Genomic DNA, 24,873 nt, shown 5'->3' with positions numbered 1-24,873 from the left:
CTTGTGTAATGGTTTTTGGCTCCATTCTGGAAAGTTTCAGCTATTATTACCTTGAGATTCCTTGGGCAGTTTCCAATAGTTAAATACAGTAATTTCATGAGTATTGGTTAAGTTTTTAATTGGTTCAATGGACAGAAAATGTCTAAAAATATAAGGTGATATCACATTTTCTTTTTTAACAAAAATTTCATTCTTCAAGCTCATACTCGCAAAACTGAGATGTGGACAGCCATTAAACTTGAGAACTGAGTGTTCTAGCGGCACAGGGAAATACAGTCAGGATTGACTTAGAATAGAAAGAATAGAAAACTTGCTGATCACTTACAGCTTTCAGTGCTCTAAATCCAAAGACATCAAACGTATGATCCAATACAGACAATTACCATTTCCCTTGAATCTCTTATTTGTTTTTATTTTGAGCTGTAGCATCGTTTTTTAGCAGCACAAATAAGGGAAAACCATTTTCTAGTTGTGTCTGTCGACCAAATTGAAACAATCTAAAGATTATTGGATCAAATCAGTCTTTCCTCCAAACAGATGTTAGCATTACCAGCTTGATCCTCTGTAAAAATCCATCACGACTAAACATGGAAGGAGATTGCACCAGCACTTGTTGACTCTTCACAGATATTAAAAATCCTACAGGCTCACATTCCCTCACATTTGTTTTATGGTTAAGTAGGATTGCACTGTAAAATTAGAGCAAACGTTGGCGTCTGATTTCATTGTCCCCTGTCACTTGCAGGGGACATATCAAATGTATTTTGTCTAAATCAGATTTATCATCAGACCAAACTAATGCCACCATTTTAAGAACCTAGCCTTGATACGTGTAATTCATTTCAGATGAGCAGTCTGGGATTAACTCCTTTATTCATACCACAGTGAGGTTGACCTAAAAGCAAAGCGTTTCCCAACTCTTAAGATCACTTTCAATAGATGCAAACTTGATATCATACATTTACTTTTCAGCAGAGTCGGAAGAATAACGGGAAAGTATAAAATAAAATAAACATATTCATTAAAGAATGCCTCAGAGGATTGTCTCAAACTGGTTTCTGGAGGGTATGAAAATGAAAAGAAGATTTAGTGATATGAGACTGTCTGGAATCTCGGCAATAGCCAGCAGCCAACTTGTCTGTTCACATGTTTCTTTTTATGATCAATGGAGTAAATGTTAACTGGCGATTAGCTGTGCCTTCATCAATTCTGCATAAAATCCCTGAGAGCTATTGTTTTATGATCCACTGGCTTAAATAGATCATCTTCTTGTGCACCTGCCAGAGTACTACTGCTAGTTTATGGCATTGACCTCCATGACCATGTTCACCTTAAAATACCTTTGCCTTTGGACGTGTCAGTCATATAAAGTTGCACCCAGTAGTGCTAGCTCATACTACTTTACCATTCTCTATTATAAATGCAAGTTTATAACTGGTTAATTGCTTTAAGCAAAGGTTTGTGTCAAGGCAGATGTGACATTCCTTTGGGTCGATTATGCATAAAAGAGGCAAAAAAGCCAAAACCTCTACATAGGCTGTTGCCATTTCAGAGGAAAGCACCCCTGACGCAGTATTATTTACTTATTTATTTTTGGCCATTTGGGGGCAGCAGAAGAAGCTGTAAACACAACATTGACATATTATCACCCTATAAAGATTATGGATTATGGTGAATGTGTTAGCAAACAGTTGTCAATTTACACATGGGGCAACATGAACACTAATGCAGAGTCATGTTTCTGTTCATCTAACAAATCTTCTTTTTGGCTCTGTTTTGGTCTTCACACCAACTCCTGAGAAAAAATATGTGGCTCTTTAGTTGTCAGATGCTCTTGCTATGCTCGCCACATAGTCACTTAGTTCACTTACATAGCGGGCAGTGGGTTTATAAGAGCCTTTGGGTCATAAAACCAAGCCAATGAGCTGAAAGACGCTATAAAGCTCCATAGAGCTGAGGGAAACTGCGGAGTGGGCTAGTCACTATGAGCAGCCCCTTTACATGTCTTCATTACTCCTTTGATTGATAGTAAATACAGAAGTACCGATTAGAGCAGCTTTAAAGTTATAATCCTTAAAAGTTATGATTGATTTGGCAACACCTGCGGTTAATGGTTACTGAGTTTTAATAATACAGGTCCCAGAGTTCTATATAAAGGGACCCCTATATTGTCCACTAGGGGCAACAAACACACCTTAAAGAGAAACTTAACTCCCTGAAAATCTTGTTTTGGCTGACCTCCAATGGTTAAACTTCTTCCCCTGCTGCATTGAGAAGTGTCTCCAGTCCAGGGTGTGGTCAGTACTGTACAGTACAGTCAATGTTGTGTGTTTTAATGGATGCAAAGGAGGACACGTCTGACCACACCCACACCACATCTGTCAGTGATGCTGTCCTGCCAGATGTGGAAGAGACTTTAAACTTTCTGAAAGGGCAGTGAAACACTGCATTTCAGCCTGGTGTTAAGTTACTCTTTAAGCGGCTACTCTGTCAGAAATGCCACATAAAAAGTGGAGTTAATGTATCTGTTTACAGCACACACACACAAACGGTGGGCTGAGAAGATTCATCACATCACAGTGTTTTCAAAAGAGTGAAGATGACAGCCAACACAGTAATATTATAATATATAGCCGGATATCATCAAAATATTTTAGAACTTGAAACCTATGAGTTTCCAACTACACTATATGAACAAGGACAACTTTAAGAAGTTTAAGCACAGTACCTACAATGTCTAAGCTTCACATCTGGACCCTCCAAACATCTGCTGCAGTTCATACATTTGCAGGCCCCTTTCACTCTCTGGCTCAATGTTATGCCTCAAATCTTCATGACATGAGACCGTCTTTCACCTAGTCTGAGCTCACATTGGCTAATAACCTGAAAATAAAACTTATCTTTACAGTAATTCGAATCATACGGACCAAGATCAAATTTCCAATGAGTATTTAGAATCCTTTGTAGTGAGTAAATTCAATTTGTTTACTTTGGGGCTTTTCTCTCAGTTGAAATCTTAGAGCATGCAGCTCACCTGGTTCAAATTGTCTGAGAATAACACAAAATGTTTATGTGTCATCCAAGAAGACGTTCCAAAGGGGAATTTAGAATAAATGAATACGATTTCTCTTCTAAAAAGGGGCTTACTTCCTAGACTTATTTTTTCCTAAATAAAAAAGCATCTATTGCATTTTGCATGCTAACTTTGAGTGTGCCCACTTTGTGGTTAAATAGTGACAAACATGTCAGAGCTGTGATAGAAACTGCACTCGTCTTATTCAAAATTGCACCCAATTAGTTTGACATTTCTTCACTGAGGTAATGGTAAAGAGGGAATGTGCTGTAGATTTAATCGATTCAAGATTGATTTAGGTGTGTGCAGTGTACAGTCTATCTTATAAAGTGCAAGAGGTGATTGGCATTGCACATCCTTTCAAAGTAACCACATGCCTTGCATGTATAAAAATAAGGTGATGTTCTGGTTGTTCATTTGAGGACCAATATGGCAAACACATGTTGGCAGCATCTAACTCACTGGGCACGTTGTTTTAAATGTGATCAATCTTTATTTTCAAGTAGTGGGAAGAGTTTCAAAGAAAAAGCTTCCCATAACATTTGAGCCACACATACATCTTCTATTCTTGACAGGGTAGCTTTTATTTAAGTGTTCTCAATCATAATGTTGATGTTGAATAATTTGGTGTGATAAATAGCTGTGCACATGATGTTTATGACTATTCAGATGGCCATGAATGTAGTGCAGGTCCAAAAACGGAAGAGTTCCCTTCTTTCGTAAACATGGCGTGGATATGGTTTCAGAAGTAGCACAGTTACAGTAAAGACTGGGGTTCAACTGGAGAATTATTTTTGAAACAAAAGCCCTAACCATACACAAAATACTACATTCTACAAATACTACACACAGTTATTTATACTTTTTTTTTTTAAATATGACTCGGGCAGTCATCAGTTTAAAGATATGGTAAGTAAACATTTAGTTTCCAAACAAATGATGCAGTCACCCATTGACCCAATCAACAAAATGTACTCCCCCACACCACCACTACTCCATAACCACTCATACCAATTCTGTAAATGCTAGAACAGGCACTGAGAGTTTATTTCTTCTTTCTTTCTTCTTTTCTCCCTTTCATATACCCGTCTTTGCCAAAGAAACTTGTTTCATATGTTCTATATGTGAATATTGATATTGCAGTGATGTGTTGGATGCTTTCCTCTCTTTCTCTGCTGTGTCAAATTGTACCTGTTAATGAAACTACAGTGAAAATGCATGAAGATGTTTGAATCACAAACGTGAGTGAACACTTTCTCCGATATGATTCATGAACTAATACACGAGAAGGAGTAGAGTCACTGTGTTCTTAAGAAAGGGCGATCATCAGGAGTTTTGATGAAACGCCGTGAATAAAATAAAAGAAGACCTGGGAACCAGATGGCAGTGTGTAGGTAGTTTTTGTGGATGTATGCTGAGTGAATGCATGCATTTTACACACATCATTCTCAAGGGACATGCACATTTTCAGATGATCCTAACATCCCTGAAGATGAATGGCAAATTTTTAGAGTCCTGTTAGCAGCCTCCACCAATGTTCATAGATCTAACCATCCATCTGTCAACACCATGGCAGAAATGGTGTGTGATTTTCCAGGGTGGATTGTTGTGTCTGCATTTTGCCAGGACAGAGCAGACAAGAAGACTGGCGATACAGTAAACAACAAGCAACAGTTCAGGATATTTTTCTTTATTTACTTACAAAGTTACAATTAGGCTGCATAGCAGTAATTATCCCTCTTATTTTGAAATTCCACGATCCTTGATGAAGTTTTCTGTCGTCTGCTGTTTGTCAAACGCAGACCATTCTGAACCATGGGATTACTTTAGCACTTCTGATGGCCAAATAAATCATACTTGCCTGGAGTCACAGACAGAGAGACAGATCACAGCTCCAAACACCATTTTTTTCCCCCTTTTGTCAAACTGTTTGCTTTTGTTCTGAATCCCATTATTGTTCAAATTAGTCAGTCATGAATTTAAGCTCTTAATAAGCAATTGCTACAGCGTGACTGTTTGCTGATGATAATTTGGATTTTGTGAAAGTGATGTGGAGCTATAAAGTGATGTGGAGCTATAAAGTTTTATGGGGGAGGCTGGGTGTCTGAGCCTGTCCTTCCTGTGTGAGTTTTATTACATCTACACAAAACAAAACAAAATTGTGGCAATCTGGTTTTATTCTTTAACTTCAGAAAACACTACTCCCGTGTGAGATTTTAATTTGATCCAGATCGCTACTTTTGATTTAGCTGCCAAGTGGATGAAATTGCAATGAATGGCTCAGGTTTGATAATGAATAATACATTCACTGTACTTCCTTTATATTTTAGAGTTCCCAGCCAAACAGTCTTTTCCTTGTTTTTTCTGTCCTAATTGGGTGAATTATCGCTTAAGTTATGTTGTGATACTCAAATTCGTCATCACCGCTACCTTGTTCAAACGGTTTCTTATCTTGTCTTAAAGCATCTGATGACAGTCCGTTCAAGCACTGTGTAATGTGCGTACTGTAACTGAGCTACAGTTTGTGTGTACTCTGGACATAATAGCCCGGGGTCATAAGGATTTCTGCACAGATGACTGGGGAGATAATTGACTTTGGAGCAAGCCTCAGCTGTGGTTTGTCAGGCATTAGGAGGGAACTGAATGTGGTAAAGAGCTGTTGGATGAGGAGTTTGTGACACGTTACAGCACAGTACTGCACACACACAAACTATGCAAAAACCCTGTTTAACTCCACCATTGACGTCTGACACATCCTTCAAGAACTGCCAAGTCTGAAATTATTTTCATGAGGTATGAAATTATGTGTTGGAAGAAATAATTGCCTTGAGAATCAAGCCACGTTACCTCGTACAACAACACAAAAAAACAAAAACAAAACAAAACATAGACGTTATAGGCTTATATTGTCTTCTTAGCTGATTATCTACTTTACCCCAAAGTTATTTATAACCCATAAAATAGGTTTATATAATTGTGATATGAAGTCCATAAAAGGGTTTGACATGAAGCTACTCACTGACTCTCACGCTGGTAAAACACGTTCATGGAAAGCAAGACCTCCAGAGTGTTTCAGTAGGGAATAAACTCCCTTTTTGAGAGAATATCCTCTCGAGATTATCAGTATTTCAAATGAACATGTCTGATGCATGAAACATGACACCATTATCTTTCCCATTTATGTGATCCCATTTGAGGTTTGTTTTCACATATGCAGGCTAGGAGGGTAAATCCAAACCTGTCATGTACATGCTCAAAACTCAATTTTGCTTAGTTTAAAAGCTGTGTAATGTGAAGTTTAAATGATGACCGATTGCAATGTGTTATATGGTTTTAAAATCAGCTCTTTTTGATTTATAATTTTTCTTTGGGACAGTGGTATTATTTTCATTTTTGGATGATGGATATGATGAACATCTGTAGATCTTTTTCTGACATTCTCACTGTTCTGCACAGTCACAATGTTGGAGTCATAAACCTATCATTAGTCATCATTATTCCCCGGGTCTCTCTTTAAACTGGCTGCGCTGCAGTCTATCCTGGAGGTATTACATTGCCCATAACTACCCTTGGCTTTTAGGCTATGACAGAAATTATGACCTTAATAAAGTCGACCTTGCAATATTTGCATGCATAAGCATCTTACAACTGATACAAAAAGACTGTCTGGCTCTGTTTTAGGGTTCTCTTGGGCCGTCTCTTGGCAGGCAGTGGATATCTTCATGACTTAACGGGCTGTCAAAGTGACTCCAAAATGCTTTAAGAATATCCTACTGGCCAGTTCAGAAATGCCACTTGTCATTTACCTTCTTAACGTAAAAATAGTAGCATTACACATCATGCATGGTGAGATTCCCTCGGTTGCTCCAGTCTTTGCATTTGTCACTTTTAAAATCAAACAAAAGTACTATGGGTTACCCAAAGCGCAGATAAATGTTAAGGCCGGAATGTACCGGTAAGCTGGTAGAGTAATGCAGCCAGGCATATCCTGCATTTTCACACCTGAATAGTGAGGAGATAAAACAAACAAACTCAAACTGCCCGACTAAGCCAGGTCACATTTATACAGTATCAGCTCTATTCTTCTTTGATGGCAGACGTCAAACTGCATCACAGGCCATCATAAAGATGAAGTGATGATGTGCTATTTTCAGGGTCCTGGCTCTGTTTATTTCTTGGCGACTGGACATTAAAACAAACAGGCTGCACTGTAACTTAATTCTCGTGATAAATCCTTCAGCAGGATAAGTGTAGCTGAATGTGGCTGGTGTTTATCCAGTAGTCCTTCTCATCGTAATGTTGTTGATAAATGTCACAGTCTCAAAACAAAGAATGCTGGTCTGCGTGATCTCTAAGAATTGTTGTTCACGGCCCCCTGTTGGATAACATGGATCAGACTCCATGACTGATATTTAATACATACTGTATGTGTAAATATATACTGATAATATGTTGACATGAATGAAAGATGTTTTTGTTTGTTTTTTAAGGATTTCCTTAACATAGGACTAAATTAGCAGAATAAATTGATTATTTAGTTTTTTTTGTAATGCTCAATAGAAACCTATAGTTATCTAAAACTTAGAGTATACTACAACATGTCCAGGGATACTGTGTATTCAACCATACGGATTCAAAAATCACAGTTAAAGGCTGAAGTAGATTTAAAAAATCATTTAAAAACCACTGAAAACATGGTGAATGCGAAATAACTTGTTTGTCATATTAAACACCGGTCTCTTTCAGTTCTTTTCTTGAAACTTCACTATATTGTATTTTGTACTTTAAACATACTTTTTTTTTTACTGGTTACTGGTTAAATAAAGGTTGTATAAATTAAATAAATGTGGGTGGTGCCAGGTGCTTTTTTAAAATCTTGTTGTTAAACCAGAAGTCACAAACCTTCACCTGATGCAGAATCTAAATGGGATGAAACTGGTGAAATAGAAGTCATTTACTTTACTTTATTTCATGTATTTTATGTTTTATTTGTGTAATATTTAAGTTTATCTGATGAAGGCCTCATAGAGAAAGAACAATCTTTGTGAAATCACATCAGATATTAAATGTGAATTTGCAGACAATGTTAGTCGTTTAACAGCAACACTTACACAAGTCCACCGCAGGTTTTTCATCTCTCAGTGAGAATTTGAGGGGTGGGGCCTGTAATGCCCGCTGGCAGTGCTTGGGTTTGGATGCACATATCACGGCTTTGTAACTACTTGCCTGAGTTGGATGCAGTTCGACGCTCCAAAGTGGATTTAAAAAGCAACTCGCAGGAGCTTCAGTGCAAACAAGCGTCCTGCCTTGAGAAGACCAAATAATAAGTCTGAGTGACTAATGTCATCGGAATATGTATTTTTCATGCACATAGTCTTTTACTGGAGGAATTTATTTTTAATCCATTGCACATTTTCTGTCTGGGGCATCCTCTGCACGGTCTGCTAGGAATTTGCCTCGAAAATGTGACAGACGTGAAAGAAATGAAATCATATGTCTTTTTAAATGATGACAGAGGAAAGTTGCATGGGGGTATCCTGTAGGAGGAGTTCTTTGTGACCAAACAAGTAACGGATTTTCCCTTATAAAAAAGGAAATTGAGTCCCGACCGCTCAATGAGCAGCATTATTCGGGGACCCCGATGTACAGGTGGGTTTATTCTTATTTCACATCTTATTATTCGAATTAACTGATTCAAAGCTTTGCATAGCGATTTAATAAATATCCCTCTGGGATTAAACTTCGTTATAAAGAATCTAGAAATGTGTTTATGTAAAAGTTACTTTATTGCACCCTAAATAAATAACACATTTCCCGTTTAAATATGAATTGCGCATCATTATTATTATTATTATTATTATTATTATTATTATTGTTGTTATTATTATTATATGTATGTCTGTGACGATCCTAAATCATTTTATTTTGCAATCAATTACATTTTTAAACTTGAGACTGTAAGAGACCCATTTTCAGCCATCAGGAGTGCTGATGGAACTTTTTCCTGAAACGCACCCAAAACTTAACCAAATGAGTGTAATAATACTGACAATTCATTTTGACAGTTCTTTACACTGGCTAAAGTGAACTGTGCTCAGCTGAGCCATAGATATACCTTCTGACTGCTGCAGCTGTGCAGGCTTTAGTCCTACATGAAAAGTTAAAATGAGAGCGTCTAGTGGTGGTTTGATTGGTTTGATTGGAGGAAGAGGCCGATGGTGCTCTTCTCTGTTGGCTCGAGTGCGTTTAAACTGCTGCCCATTTGACCTCTCACCACCTGAACTCTTTAAGTTGCAGAGCAGAGGAAATGATTACCAAAATGGTTGAGGCTTCTGTGGGTGCTGGTGGTGCAGCCAGGTGGTTCTCCACACTCTGCAGATAGCCGATGTGGACAGGCTACTTATCAAGTACAAATTTAGATTGAAAGGTGTTGAGAGAATGGGCATGTGCTTGAGGATGTTGATGACTCTGGCTCTATTTTTCTTACAATAGCCTCAGTCAGCACCACATTTCATCATCTCTTTATGTTCTTCTTCTCTTTCTGTTTTCATTGCGGGCTTGGATAGCACCTCTACAGCTTATGGCTTGGATGTAGAAATCAAGGAATTTACGAATATCAAAATCAATTGAACATGACTGGTCACTATAACTGGGTGAAATCACCCACAAATCCCTGTTGCTTTGTTGGCTGCACGCACGAGCAGCCAGTTTTGGGGAGCAAAATGTGCTCATTTAAAAGCCAGAATTTACCACTAATTCTACTTTTGGAGTCCAGATGCGACTTAAAAATTATTTCATTTTGAAAACAAGAGGGTTTTGAGGTTAGTGTGGGGCCACATGTGACAGCGGAACAGGGAAATGTTGGCTCCAATATTTTGGTCAATCCCATGTGAGGAAAAAGACGTTAGGACTTACGTACTCACGATGAAATCTCTGAAGTTTGTGCCTTTTTTTATCCCTTCTTTGCCTTCCTGTGTCCCAGACTTGTTGCACATTACAAATGCAACTATTACACATGTGTATAACGTTAACGCCCACGTTATACACATTGATGAGCTTTGTTCAGCTCTTAAATATGTGTCAAAAAGCCATCAGGTTCAGTCAGAAAGTTCATCGACAGGTTGCATTTGAGGTGTGGGAGTTGTGGCACATTCTCCAGTTCAATAAATTCCCAGTGTGGGAGCTCCCTTTCAGCTCTTGAATTATTGATAGATCAAACTTAGGACTTACAAAGGAGGCAATTTAATCTCCTGACTATTTGATGAGCGGGGCTTAGTTTCATTGGGCTCAGCTGAATGGGGCTGATGGTGAAGAAAGGCACTCAGTTAAATGGATGAGGGAGCAGAGACAGAACTTTCAAAACACACAGGTGCCACAGCAGCTCCACAGTTTCCTGGTGAGATGACTGTGATGTGGGATGTTAAAAAAGGGCCTTGCGGCAAACAATCGCAGTAAGTTAACAGCCCGATCCTGTCTCTTATCTCAAAGCTGTGGTGAGAGCAGATACGGATGGACTGAGGTGGGCTTTTGGCAGGTTGCACAGAGTCGTGGGAGTGCTGGGTTATGAAAGAGTCTCTGGCACATGTCTTGAGTTACTCAGTGCTGGAAAGGTTGTGTTCTGAGTGATCCAGAGACTTCCCAGAGCACGTCCCATTCTCCTATCATCACTCTCCCAAGTAACCAACAGGTGCTGCAGAAGACTGGCTGCGCCACTCTTTTGGCTCTTTCCTGTAAATATGACCATAGCCCAGAGGTGTTGGTGACATTGTGAGTCATTACGTGTTAAGAAGTAAATAAACTTACTGGTGTGGAAGAGAGGCTGAAGTGTTTCCCAATTAGGAGAGGACACAAGTACCACTGTCCTTTGTTAGGTGTAACACAATGTTATGGAATTGTAATAATTAGAACGCTTTTATGAATATGAGTATAGGATTAAGAAATTCTGTGTGGTTGTGTGTTGTACTTTCTTGACTCACAGGCTTCGACAGGTGCCCCCATTAACCAGCGGCTCTATTAAACTCCATTTAGCTCAAGAATTTAAGTAATATCACCTTAATGTTTCACAATAATTAGACATTTTACAATAGACAAATAGAGTACAGCCCCTCACAAGACAGTGTGTCTCACCATTATCCTCTGGACTCGAAATCTATCTGAATCTATTTGTACCAGTGAGAAACAAATATTTATAATTTCAAAGATGGTATGTTATTTCTGGCGTCAAGCATTCTGTTCTGGATTCTCAAAATATTGTGGCTGAGTTCAGCTTAAAGGAATATGCTGAAATCTGAAATGATTTTGATTTATACTTTAACAAAGAATGTAATGTTGCCTGCTGGAATGTTTAGAAGCACCAAATGGCATTGTCCTTAGTGTGATTCAGAGCCACAACCAACTCAACAGCCAAATATGGTCCTATTTTTCTATATTGAGCTGCGAGGGAGGACCTCCCATTGCTCAGATCCTAACATGTTCTGTGTGTCCTCTTCACACAAGAGCTGTAAATACAGGCAGCGCATGACACTATCTAAAAAAGATCTCAGCACCAAATATGACAAAGGCCTTCAGTCCGAGAGTGTGCTGCATCTCCCAGGGAGAGTTGACTTCACTGTATTTTCAAAGGATAAACATGCTCAATTCATCATTCAAGTCCAAATACAACTTGAAATGCCACGAGTGTGTGTGGTTTTTAAGTTTCCTTGCACAACTGATCATTTGAATTAGCCTGTCATGAGTTCAGTTCTTTCAGATTTCTGAAGGTATGAAGTAAAAATATGTATCATACTTGAACGAATTATACATTTTATAACAAGATGTAACGTGTTATTTTGTGAGCTTTAAAAGTGGTAGGCGGATTTTGTCACCTTTGGACAGAGCCAGGCTAGCTGTTTCCCCCTGTTTCCAGTCTTTATGCAAAGCTAAGTAAATGGGTTGCTGGCTGTAGCTTTATGTACATCATACAGGCATGGCAGAGGTATCAAGCTTCTTTTCTAACCCTCAGCAAGAAAGCAAATAAACGTATGAGTATAAGTGTGTTTATCTGTGTGTAATACTTTGTGACGTCTGCTCTTGAAATAAACTTACTTATCTCTAAAAACCCTTCTCCTAAACCTGTTCCCCATCTTTCTGTCTTCACTGCCTCCTTTTTTTCTCAGCAGGTCCTGGTACAGGCAGATGTGTTGTATCCATCTTTTTTTAGTCTGCAAGCTCTTATTTTAGTGTCTCCTTACAGCATCGTTAATAAGACACATGCTTGTGAGCTCAGACACTCGCTGACAGCAAACCCTCCTCAAATAGTGAGTTCCCTGCTTCCCTGCCAGCCCACCCCAAGCTTCATGGGTTGAACCATCAGAAGTTCGACAATCTCCTCTCCATTCTGTCCTCCTCTTCATCCTCAGCACAACTCCTCAACCACCTCCCCCCTACACACCTCCATCCTACATCCTACTCCCTTTGCCAGCACTACCACCAGCGTGATGGCTTGCTGTGCCTCGGGCTTGTTTGGACTTGCAACCGCAGCATCACCCTCCACTACACAGACTTGCAGACGCAGCAGCCACTAGAGTGAAAGATACAGAGAGACAGAGGGGGGGAAAGGGAGAGACAGACAGAGAAAGACAGCAGTGCCACAGGAGAGAGGAGGGATCATCCGTCCCAGCAGCAGAGGGATTCACCTGTCCCACAGAGGAAGGGGCCCCCCCCCACCTGATCCATTTGGTTGCAGGGGGGGACCCTGCGTGGCCGGGAAGGCAACAGGGACTATGCAGCTGGGACTGGTGGCGCTGGCAATGGTCTTCCTCAGCTCCATGGGTCACAGCGATTCTCTCAAGCTCTCCAAGGCGAGAAGGCAGAGACGGGGTGAGTTCTCTGTTTCTCATATTGTTTTCATCTCCCTTTTTCTTCCTCTTCAGCACTGCTTCCTCTCGTTTCTGTGTTCTGAGTCACAGTGGTGGATGTCTTACAAACATTTAACAAGCAAAGTAAAGATAACATTTTGTTTATTTTCTCATCATTGTTATTTGTTTTTCCTTGGCGGGTTATATTAGATTCAGTGTTTCCCCCGAATGGCTCTTTTTTCTTCCTCCTTTTAAGATTATGCCTCTCTCAGTTTATGTAAAACTTTTATGGGTATTAGGATTGTTTATAAAAAGGGGTTGCGATGTATTCACCCTCCAAGCCATCACCCTTTTTGTGTCTGGCTCTGTGGGCACATAATGGAATGAGTACCTGACAGTTCTAAGCTCTCAATTGGACCGTGCTGCCGGTGTTGTTGTAAGCATTTTTCTGACCTCACGCAACCACAAAGATGGTGCTCAGGCCGACTTGCAGTGTATCTCTGGCTTCAGAGCCTCAGTGCTGGTGTTACTGTCAGCTTTGAAATAATTCTTCCTTTACACACAAGGAGCTTTCAGCCAATGCCAGCCTTAACCCTAACCTTTGTGAACTAGAATTCATATAATACCATGACTGGAGTAACAGATGTGGTGTTATTGAAATCACACATACAGAAAAGGAACTAAATATATATAAAAAATATATATATTTCTTACTGTATAAGCACTCACACATATATGCACAATGACCTTATATGCTGTCGCAGTTTGTCATGTGCCATTGTAATGAGGACAGAAGGATTTGGGTCACTCACCATATACATGAGCGCCCTCTACAGTGTCACAGTCAGATGAGGCTTTTGCCCTCCAGATATGGAAGTGGTCTTCGGTTTACATCTCTGATTTACAGCCTTTACGTCTTTGTCATCAGATTCAGTGTTTTATTCAACCTTCCCTCCTGGCAGGCAAGTAGTTGACGACAGAGGGACTTGTTTTCTTCCCCGTGGGCTTTCTGCGTTCCCTCTCTGAATGACTTCAGTGTCATGCATAGATCAGACTGAAACCATCAGAGGGGAGAGAAGCTCATATTGCTTGTCATGCTTCAGACAGCACAGACTCTCTCTTTCAACCCACCACACGTGACAAACAGTTTACAACATCACATTCTTGGATTCATACACTCCTCTCCTCTCTGGTTACCCCCCATGGAAATTACAACTTTTTTCATCATTAGTGATGGTGAGCAATATAAAACTGGTTGTAATTGTTGCATGTCAGGTTACTGTGACTCACACATGGTGTAGTCTGTTCAGAGTAGAACCCTTTTAACGCTTTCACCATCCGACTTATCTCTGGGAGGCAGGAGGGCAGATGGATTGCTGTGTGAAAGTATGTATATTTAGAGCTGATACAGTAAATGTCTCTCTGACGACTGTGGTTTTGTCTCTGAATGGCTCCTAGAAAAAGGAATTAATGTCTGATTCTGAGATCACAAGGAAGTGAAGAGTAAATGCATCTGCGGTACATTTTCGGACTTACTACAGGGGATACTTGCTGTTTGGTACCACTATAGAAAAACACTGGCAGCCATGTCCGTCACTTTTGCAGTTTTCTGATGCCCAGATCATTTCCGACTGATCCCAGTGGAAGCCCTGTGTGGTGTTAGTTGACTGTTTTTGACTGGCTCTTGGTTGGCTGTCAGCCCCAATTACCCGGGTTTCTCCAAATGAAAATCTGTTAAGGATCTCCGGCAAGCAGTTTGAAGTAAACAGTGAGTAACTGTTCAAACAAAGATGTTTGGCCTGGCCCCCAGTTAGATTAAGCTGCAAGCATTAACCCCTACTTGTTAAAAGTTCTGGTGGGTTTATGGCTGGATCTGTGGAGATGCCCGCAAAATATTAAAGTTCCCTGATGTTGTTTTCATATGCAGAATGTTGACAAATGCCCTTTATATTTCCTCATTAAAATTCATATCTGGCTGGAAACTTTACCTTTTTATGTGATGGCACTTTGTCTCTGTTTATGTTTCCACAGTTAGTACTGAGGGGCCACCATCTTGCCCCAAAGGCTGTGACAGATGCTCTGAGTATAACGGCTGCATTAAATGCAAGCCCAAGCTCTTCATCTTCCTTGAGCGCAATGACATCCGTCAGATAGGCGTGTGCCTCGCCTCCTGCCCCGTGGGATACTTTGGCATGAGGAACCCAGAAGGCAACAACAGATGCACCCGTGAGTTTTGCTTTGTGTTGTAGATTCTTGACTAAGGGACATTGCAAGTGCCACTCTGCACTCAGTGGGCACATTAGATTTGTAGATACACATCTGGGATATTCCAAATACATGCAGGCCCGAGCTAACTCGTTGGCAACAGCCCGCTTTGTAAAAATCCACACAGCTGATGTCAAATCAAGCCTGCAGGAGTGTAAACGATATGTTTATCTTTGGCTCATCATCTATACAGAATATGGTGGTATTTGGAGGAGCAGAGGGATACCCTGCTAGTTTCTTTGTCTTGTGTATCTTATCTGTATAAATCCACTTTGCTAGACCACTTTGTGTGTTTAACAAAGACCTAAAATATTAATGCAGATAGGGATCGGACCTTAATCAATATTCTCCATTTGTCACACCCTTTATATTTATGTCATTTCATGTTGCCTCGTCTTTTTGAACTAACCTGTGCTACTATTTTTCATATTTGAGAGTGAATAAGATGTACGCTCTTATTATTGAATGCACACTAACAAAACACAAGTGTCCAATAATAAGTAAATATACCACTTGATGAAATCCTTCTGTTGTTGGTACTTATCCCTGTGGAAAAGGCCACAAAAATAGCCACCAAATTTAGCATTTGAACCAGAGGAAAGTCAGTAGAATTTTTAATTGAACTGGTCTTCATTATGTTTATAGGCAGGTTTGGCTCATTTGGAAGGTGGGTGAAAGGGTGGCCACGAATTGGAACAAAATCCAAGCAAAAACATTTCTAATGCATTGTTGTTTGTCTGTGTTTTTTATTTGGCCCTCATGTGCAGGGTTCATGCCAGGCCACAGTCCATGTTTATTATGTGTTTACACATATTTTATTTTGATAGACCCTTACTAACCGTATCAAATACAGTCTATACAGTAAACAGTATATATATATATATATATATATATATATATAGTCTCTGAAGTAACCACATAAAAGGTTTACTTTGAATGTGAACAGGTTTAAAATGACTACTGATCATTCTTTGCACAATAAACGTTTAGAACCTCATTAATTACTCAAATTATTCCCTCACATTTAATGACATTCAATGACGTTCATGGCTTCAAGGTAGTTGTAGGCGTAGATGGGCAGATGCCCACCAGCCTGTAGTGATTTTCTGCTATAGGAGAAAAAATGCAGGGTATTCTTCCCATTCTTACATCACACGATATCTGCTAAATAAATCATTTAGTTTTTCAAAGTTTACGTAACCCCAAAGCAGATAAAACGATATAACTCTGGTTATGGTGATGCAATATTTTCAGTTTTTTATATTTCATATAAAAATGGTACGGTACTTTCTCATTTGAGCACAATCTCGATCTTATTTTAAATTGACAGTATAGATTATATTGAGACATTTATCTTATTTTCCTTGTGAGGTGCAAATGACACACAAATCCACAAATGGAGATTTTTACATTTTTATTGAAATATTGAATCATTTGCAACAAATCCAACCCCATGCGTTTTTTCACTGTCCCGGTTTGTTGCAGAAAGGGCTGAATTTCCTCTGCAAATTCTTTTTGGAGGCCTTCAGTGGCTAACCTGGGTTATTATCCAATCATCTGACTTTATACATGCCATCCCAGGATGTCTTGTTAGCAACATTTGTCTTACATTATAGGGCTACAAACGTCAGTACTGCCAAATTTTGCTGTCAAACAGTAATTGGGAGCAGGAAGCAAGAACATTAAGATCCCAGTGAGGATTCAGTGTTAGATAATTTCTGACCTTGGCATCGGACCAGCTGCAGAGTAGACAAAATTAGGTTTGTACACATGAATACATCGAATCTAGATCTGACTACATTTGCTATATAGAAATATTGACAGGAATCTTTCTCTACTTTTTTTGTGCCTTTCAAGAAGAAACCAAAGCTTTTAGGAGTCTTTTAGGATGTCTGTTTTTTATCCTCCTGTGTTTGCAATCACGCACATTTCAAGAAGTTGTTTGTTTGACTGGAGAGTTAAAGATTTTAATGAGTCTGAGGTGTGGAGAAACCCGCTCTTGAGAAACCCACTGAAGCAATACACTCCTGGCTGTACTCATTCTCACCCGCTTTCCAGAAAAACAAGGCCTGTGGTGCATGTGTTTTTAAGAGAAGAGTGTTTCGCCCTCTAAATAGACCCCATGTTGTTGAATCACTAATAAATCTCTCAGAGGAAATAAAATTCAAGTTCTTCTTGTCCTCTCTCTGGAGAACCATTTGTTTTTTTTCAGCCAAAAATGCAATGAATATTCCATTAAAGGAATAGTGATGTCTGTGTTTCCACTAGAAATTTTCTAGAACGAGAACAAAAATTTGAAGTGAATAAAATGAACACTCACCATCACCAGACTCAATGTGACTTAAACTGATTTGATCCTTTCATTTGATCCTCTCTTTTTGTCTCCCCTGTGTCTTTCAGAATGTAAAATAGACAATTGTGAAGCGTGTTTCAATCGCAATTTTTGCACAAAATGTAAGGAGGGCTTGTATTCACACAGTGGGCGATGTTATGTCAGCTGCCCTCCAGATCAGCACACCGCCAATGAGACCATGGAGTGTGTCGGTGAGTGACCTTTAACCTTTAACCTTAACCGTTTGCAATTTTCAGACTTTCGCCATAGCATCTCTTAAAGCTCCTGTGATGAACCAGAATGTATTATTTCAGTTCCTTTCACTTACTGAAGCAACACATAGGTGTGAGCCACATGTTCACTCAATCTTTTTTATCGCTTCATCTGAGCAGCCATCTATGTTCAATTGTCTGGCCTGGAAAAGGACAAGGAAACTCACAAGATCTCCTGTTCTTTCCTTTCTGTTCTTTTTCTTTTCTCCTTTTTTGTTGTTGAAAAGAATCCTGTCATAAGTTAGAAACGACAGCATTAACAGTGAAAACCAGGCATCTTGGAGCCTTGAACTGACTTTTTGGCATCAGTTGTTGTTGTGCTAACTTGACCCTGCTGGTCCACCAAGACTATAAACATGACCCTAAAACTAGCCTTTGTCGTGAGCACAGTATATATAATAGCCATACAATTTTCAGGTTCATAGCAGCCGTCTCCATCTGTCCCTCTTGAGTCAAAAAACAAAAAGATAAAATTGCTTTCAGATTGGGAAATTACTTAAACTCATTATTTTGAGCTGAAACTGCTGAGCTGTAAAAAGCAGACAGGAAGGCTGCGAAACAAATGTGAGATGTTGGAGCTGTGGACCATTCACTCACTAACTTAGTCTTTGTCCCATTTTTTGACCCAGGTCAGCGTGCTGCAGAGTGTGAATTTGCCGAATGGAGCCAATGGGGTTCGTGTATGAAGAAGAACAAAACATGTGGATTTAAGAAAGGCTCGCAGTCTCGGGTTCGAGTGCCCCTTCTGCAGGTCCACAGCCCAGACACCTCCCCGGCCTTTGTACCCTCACAGACATGTGCTGCACAGACAGAGAGAAAGAAGTGCATCGTGACCAAGACGCCCTGTGTGAGAGGTAAACACAAACACACGTAAAGTACAGAAAACAGATACACTGAGGAGGAAATTATTTATATTTGGGACTTTTAATTTTTGTACCAATAATAATAATAGTTATAATCAGATGGCAGTACTCAGATTACAGATGAACAAACAATAAAGTCCATGTGCTTCATGAAATGCCTCCACCAGTTAATATGGTGACTGATGGAACCATTACTCAACATCCAAAGGCCTGGCCTGTATTCCCGCTAGTGTGTCTGTGACCCGCAGCGTGTTGATTGGGTTTGGTTTGGCTGAGCTCACAGAAGGATACAGAATCTCTTGACTTCTCAGCATGTAAACAATAAACTGCATCTATGATCCAAACAGATGAAGGGCAGGCATTACGCACTGCAAAGCTGGACAAGGATCAGAGCTACAAAGAGCTATTTGTTCTGAAGACCATTGAAGCATGAGGTTTACACGGCCATGACATGTTTGCTTGGGCTCTTATCATCCACACAGCAGCATGCTCTCCAGCAGGTTAACAGTCATTCTCACCAGTAAATGGCCATTATCAGCTTTTAGAACAGCTTATTAGTCGCTCTTGGCCTCATTTGCAGCTAAGGCTAATAAATGACCGATCTGGCCAATTGGTCCAGTGCTTATTGGATAAAAAGTGCAACAAAAACAGCAATGATCCCGATTATTTGTTTTCAAAAATTTTGTCCTTAGCAGTGAGGCAAAGAAATCAAAAACTTACCAGCAGTGGCACTGGAATGACAAACCTTATGAGACACATAAATAATACGGTAAGGTAATTCGAACTCTAGGGTTGCAAAGGGATTATTTCTAATGAGGAGTCATTAGCAAATTTTTTTGTCTCTAAATGTCCCCATGTACTAATCTGTTTTGCATAATGTGCCAATTGTAACCAAAGTTGGAAACTTACACTTATTTACAAGGGCTAAGAGAGCTGTAAAAGAGCAGTACTTACAGCCTTTATTGGACGGTGGCACGCTTAGGGGATTTTGGGCACAGCAGCAACATTGCGTAACAATATTTGCACAGTGTTGGCAGCTGTACAGATGTTGCAACATGTAACAGATAATATGCCTGGATATATGTGAGTAAACATGGAGGAGGCTTGCATATTCGAGCACCATCCTCAACTCTGGAACAGTTTCCTTTAGGGCTGTGAGTCTTAAGAACAGAACATGATCTGACATTGTCCCATATAGATCTGTGGTCACGTCTAGAGGGAAGGAGGCTGGCGTGGATTGTAATTGCTCAGTGAGGAGTCGGCCCTTCGTTGGACAGTCTTTGACAGCATAATTTGAGAAATGAGAGGCAAATTTACTCTGTCTGACGCCTGCATCCTGGAGAGAATTCAGCCTTGGGTTCAGAAGAATAATTAACAGTGAAATATTATAAACTGCCCCATAAAAACTGCTATGTAGACTGCCAAATTTTTAAACTTGGAACAAAGGTAGATCATACCAGAAAGGCAAAGATGACATGAGAGGTGTCACCTGACGAGTGATGAGTCATAGACGTCGACTGTTGATGTTAAGGAGATTTTTAGTTCAGTTTTTTCTCTATTCTGCTGCTAAATACTTCAGTATGAAAATAAGACACATACTACTGCCAAAATGCACAGGAATGACTTTTCCTCTGTGAGGTAATTCATGGGTGATGGTACTATGACTCCGGTGAACCAGTTCACGTGGGTAAACTCAAAGAGCACAGCTGTGGATTCATCTGTGGGAGTTGGCTGGCAGGCTGGCTATATAAAACACAGGGGGCAGACCTTGTATAACATTAGTGATTTAGTGGTCTGCAGATCTCACGCTTTGTGTTGATTTGGCTGCAATTTTTTCCCCCTTTTCCTGAAGCTCCACAAAAGGGTCTCACGCAAAAACAGAATTTTCTGGATGTGTTATTGCATTTGTCAGGCAAAATTGTTTAGCTTGGATGGAAAGGAGGTACAATCAGGGCTGTCATAAACTGATGGAGTCCCCCTCTCTTGGCTCCATTAGTGATTTGTTAGAGAAGTAATTAAGTCCTTACACAGTAAGCACATCGGCTCAGATGCTGCAGAGTGTGTGTGAGGACCCTTTACTTCACTCAGGCTTCGCTCTCGTTCATTGTGCCTCATTGATATAAATTGAAACTATTGCTCAATATTAAGTGCTTGTTTGAATGGTTCCCATAAAAGCTCAGAAACATGTGTATCGATTCAGGACAACACATAAACGATGAACATGCTGGACATAAAATTGTCGTATATGATCACCAAATAAGGTCGGGCAGCAATGTCTTTATGTTTTTTGGCACAAATGGCTCCTGATGATAAGTTCATTCCTGTTTGTGCACTACTGTGTGGGACTGAGCCTTCTAGTTTTCAGCTGAGACTAAAGCAATTGTGACTCTGCATGGGCCTGCAGTGAATAAATGTTTTTGTGTCGAGGTCTGTCCACATTCAGCTACATCAAATCTACTTCATCACTGTGTAATGATTTTCACTGGCTGTGTAGAAACATGTTTTTGGTGAAATTTGAGAAATATTGTACCTTTGCACTTAAACCAAAGAATCATAACTGTTTGTATGACAAGTTTAAAAATGCTTGTAGGGACATAAACACAGACGTACAGTTATTGCTGCACAACAGTAGACAAACATGGTGGCGCCATAAGCCTTTGCGGTTGTCAACTGCATAGTGAACACTGTCCAGCCCTTGGCACGTGTTCACTCAGTTTCCAGGATGTGCAGAGACTCTCAACGCACAAGTTTATAACAAACATCCTCCACCGTAACTACACTCCCTCAGATATACAAAACTGAATACTTTTGAGTGTTGCCTAAACAATAGCCATCTGACACTAGACACATGTCCATGTCCACTTTGTGACAGCTCTTCACGTCCTTATGAGCCATTATGGGGCCCTTGACAATATTTAACTCATTAGGCCAGAGGTGATTTTAAAGTGATTTACGTGACAGAACATTTTGTCACTTGACTGTCCTGAGTGCTCTTACAGTCTATAGATGTGCTGCATTTTAAAATCAGCAGCAGAGTTAAGCTCTCTCCTCTTCTGAATGGGTTATGTGTGGACATTAACCACACCGTGATGGATGTTTGTATTTAGAGAATAATTATGCTCTTAAATGTGTGACAGATGTGAATCCTAATGCAAGAGTACCAACCAGGAGAGTCCTATGTGTGTATTTAGTGGGACAAGGAAGTGAGGAGCTGTTGAAATAGAAATTAACAAGCCTGAGGAATCACCAAAATTATTACAATTCTTCCTGAGGGGAACATGAATGTCTGTTCCAAATTTCCAGGCAATCCATCCGATAGTTGCCAAGATATTTCACTCAAAACTGCAAATGTGAACCTCATGGTGGCACTACATGAGAAGTCAGAGGATCACCATAATTATTAGGATTAAGCCTCTAGGGACCATGAATGGCTGTGCAAAATTTCATGGCAAGTCATCCTACAGATGTTGAGATATTTCAGTCCAGACCAGAGTGCTAGACCAACCGACTAATGTGGTTAAAAATGTTTAGATGTATTATTTTGTCCTATTAGGTTTGATTAATATTTGTTGACCGCTTGTGGCACATTGGTCACTGCTGTATCCTGCCAGCATGATTAAACATAGCATTATGTTGGCATTTATGAATAATTCTGGACTGGATGTTTATGGCTTGAACTTGCTTTGCCTGTATTAAAAACCGCACAACCATAACCACAAGTCCCGATCCAACACACATCACTTAACGTCCACTCTCATCCCTCAGGAATCCCTGTTTTTAATTTTGTTTAGCCAGGCGGAGGCACTTCGACATACAACATCCGATGATGACAGATATCTTACAAGAGTTTATTTGAGAAATTGTATAAGCTATTAATCATAATTTCGATGCATTCTCATTTCAGAGAGGAAGACCAAGGGAGACCGACAAGATGATGCAAACAGGAGAGAGAGGGAGAATGCACGCGGGCGAGGACGAGACGGCAAAGATGGTGGTAGAGGAGGCGGAGGAGGAGGAGGAGGAGGAGGGGGGAAGAGGAGAAAAGGCCAGAGCAGGACCACCACTGTTCCCACCATCACAACCAGCTCTGTCTCCTAAACTCCATCACCTGCTGGATGGGGCTGAGAGAAAAACAGAGACAATGCCTCACCCAGCAGCACCAGCCATAGACAATGATCAACGTGATGAAGGAATGGATTAATGCTGCTATGCATTGTAGAAGATGCAAAGAGAACTGGAGGATTGCTGCAACACAAAAGGCTTCTCCAAGTTTTTTGAATAGATTAACATATCTGGAAGATACTGGTGTCTTAGTGATACTCAGAAAGACTTGTTGATTTTCATTCCACGGTGAGGGATCACTGTCGGACTACAAAGTCACGTTGAAGATTATAGTTCGACATTGTTCTTGTCATCAACCGACCTATGTCACTTCTTGAACTAAGAACAGATTCCTGTGTTTCAAATGCAGCAATCAAGCTGGAAGTCTGATCATGAATGAAGGCTTTCTTCAGTCTCCTCTGGTCCATGATGTATTTTGTTCCAGTCCGATTTTAATCACAATCTGTTCTTCATTTGTTTTCATGTTTGTGAGAGGTGGCAGATGGATTTTCTCAACAGCCGCTGTACGTGATGTAAAGACAATGAATAGCATTAAGTCTTTGTACCTTTATTTCCTGTTGTGAGATGAAACAAAAAGAAAGGCACTGGAAATCATTTGCGGTTGCGGAGGACAGAAGGTCTTCTATATATTATTTTGAGGAGGGAATCTATCACAAAACCAGCTTAAGAGAAGATGTAGAGGAGGATTACTGGGAGCTCAGCTCATATCCTTCTTCGGTGTCTTGACACAAACTTTTGCCATTTGACAGCTTAGTAGTTTGTTTCAAGTTAAATGTCGGTGTTTGTATCAGAAAATAACTCTGCACAGAAAACGAGGAATAAAAACACGAGTATTTGCATGTGTACAAGGTTGCATGTGTGTGCCTTTGTGCATGCAAACGTGTGTGTGTGTGTGTGTGTGTGTGTGTGTGTGTTGTCTCTACCTAAAGTTTGGGTGTTTGTGTACTTTGTATGCATTTCTGCACGGAATCAAGTTGTTTGGCGACGGAACTTAGATGTTTGTACATGTGTGTTTACGTTTGCACATATGTGTTAATATTGGTCTCTTAGATTGAAGGAATAGGGTCTGGAATAAACGTGGAGGGAATTGTAAATGCACAGTGATATATCGAATATGCAGTAACTACAAGCCACTGATTATCATATAAGCCATCAAATCATCAGCTGCTCAGTAATCATGTCTATTTGCAACAGGGTCTGAAGATTTTGCACAACTATAATGTTCCCTACTGCTCAAGTTTCAGAACAATCATAGCATTTTACACATTTATACTCCAAAAGCTGGCTTCATGACACTGCAGATCCAGAGAAAAGTTGTTTTTTTTCTCCTAGAATGTTTTCCATGGGTCTGTTTGCTTTACACAAGATATTAGTTTCAGGAGAAGTTACACGCTTCATTATTCATTCATACTATGGATTGTGATACTGAATATGTCAAACTGTGTTTATCATCAACCATAAGAAGTATTAGTATCATCATGTATAGCTTATTCTGTGAAAGCCTAAATAAAGTTCAGATGAAGTTGATTCAGTCAGACTTCAGTCATACACTGATTTTACCTTTAGTTTGTTTGATTGCAGTTAGAACGACTTAAGTGATTTTGTTTGCAATTGATCCACCATTTATTTTAAGATCTCAGTCTATACCTGCGCCAAATATACACTGTATGTCTTCATGTATGACACGTATGGGACAAATTCTTATAAAGACTTCACTTTGTTGTGGATAATTTTGTTATCCTATAACTTTTGGATTTTTCATAATTTTAGCCAAACTTTCTGTTGGTTATCGTAACATTGCACTTGCAAGTTAATAGCTGAGATCTGGAAACTCAGTGTGCCTGATAATGGCCAAAACTATAAAGTTAAGACCCAAATTGCAGTTAACAGGAATTATAGTCTATGGGGATAATTTAATCATCAATCTGTTATTGATGAAACAACAACAGTAATCATTTATTCATATAACAGACAAGGGACGTCAGTCTCGATCAATCAGGGCTATTTTGACAATTTTGTGACAGATGTTTTACAGCAGACCTGCCGTCATAATTTTATGGGGAAAGTTTGAACCACTAAGTATCCATCTCTCATTCTGAACCTCAAATGA

The 24,873-nt window shown here is 39.8% G+C and overlaps 1 protein-coding gene across 1 annotated transcript; it reads left to right on the top strand.

The window, feature by feature from the left end:
* Positions 1-12,711: 12,711 nt before the first annotated feature.
* On the top strand, positions 12,712-22,739 carry rspo1 (R-spondin 1). Its single transcript, XM_070912485.1, has 5 exons — positions 12,712-12,931; positions 14,941-15,135; positions 17,575-17,718; positions 18,408-18,632; positions 22,546-22,739. The coding sequence occupies exons 1-5, from the start codon at positions 12,835-12,837 to the stop codon at positions 22,737-22,739; spliced, it is 855 nt and encodes a 284-aa protein (XP_070768586.1). The 5' UTR covers positions 12,712-12,834.
* Positions 22,740-24,873: the final 2,134 nt, after the last annotated feature.

Source organism: Enoplosus armatus, chromosome 9, assembly GCF_043641665.1.
Source record: "Enoplosus armatus isolate fEnoArm2 chromosome 9, fEnoArm2.hap1, whole genome shotgun sequence".
Classification (NCBI taxonomy): domain Eukaryota; kingdom Metazoa; phylum Chordata; class Actinopteri; order Centrarchiformes; family Enoplosidae; genus Enoplosus; species Enoplosus armatus.
This window is presented reverse-complemented; position numbering and strand designations above follow the sequence as displayed.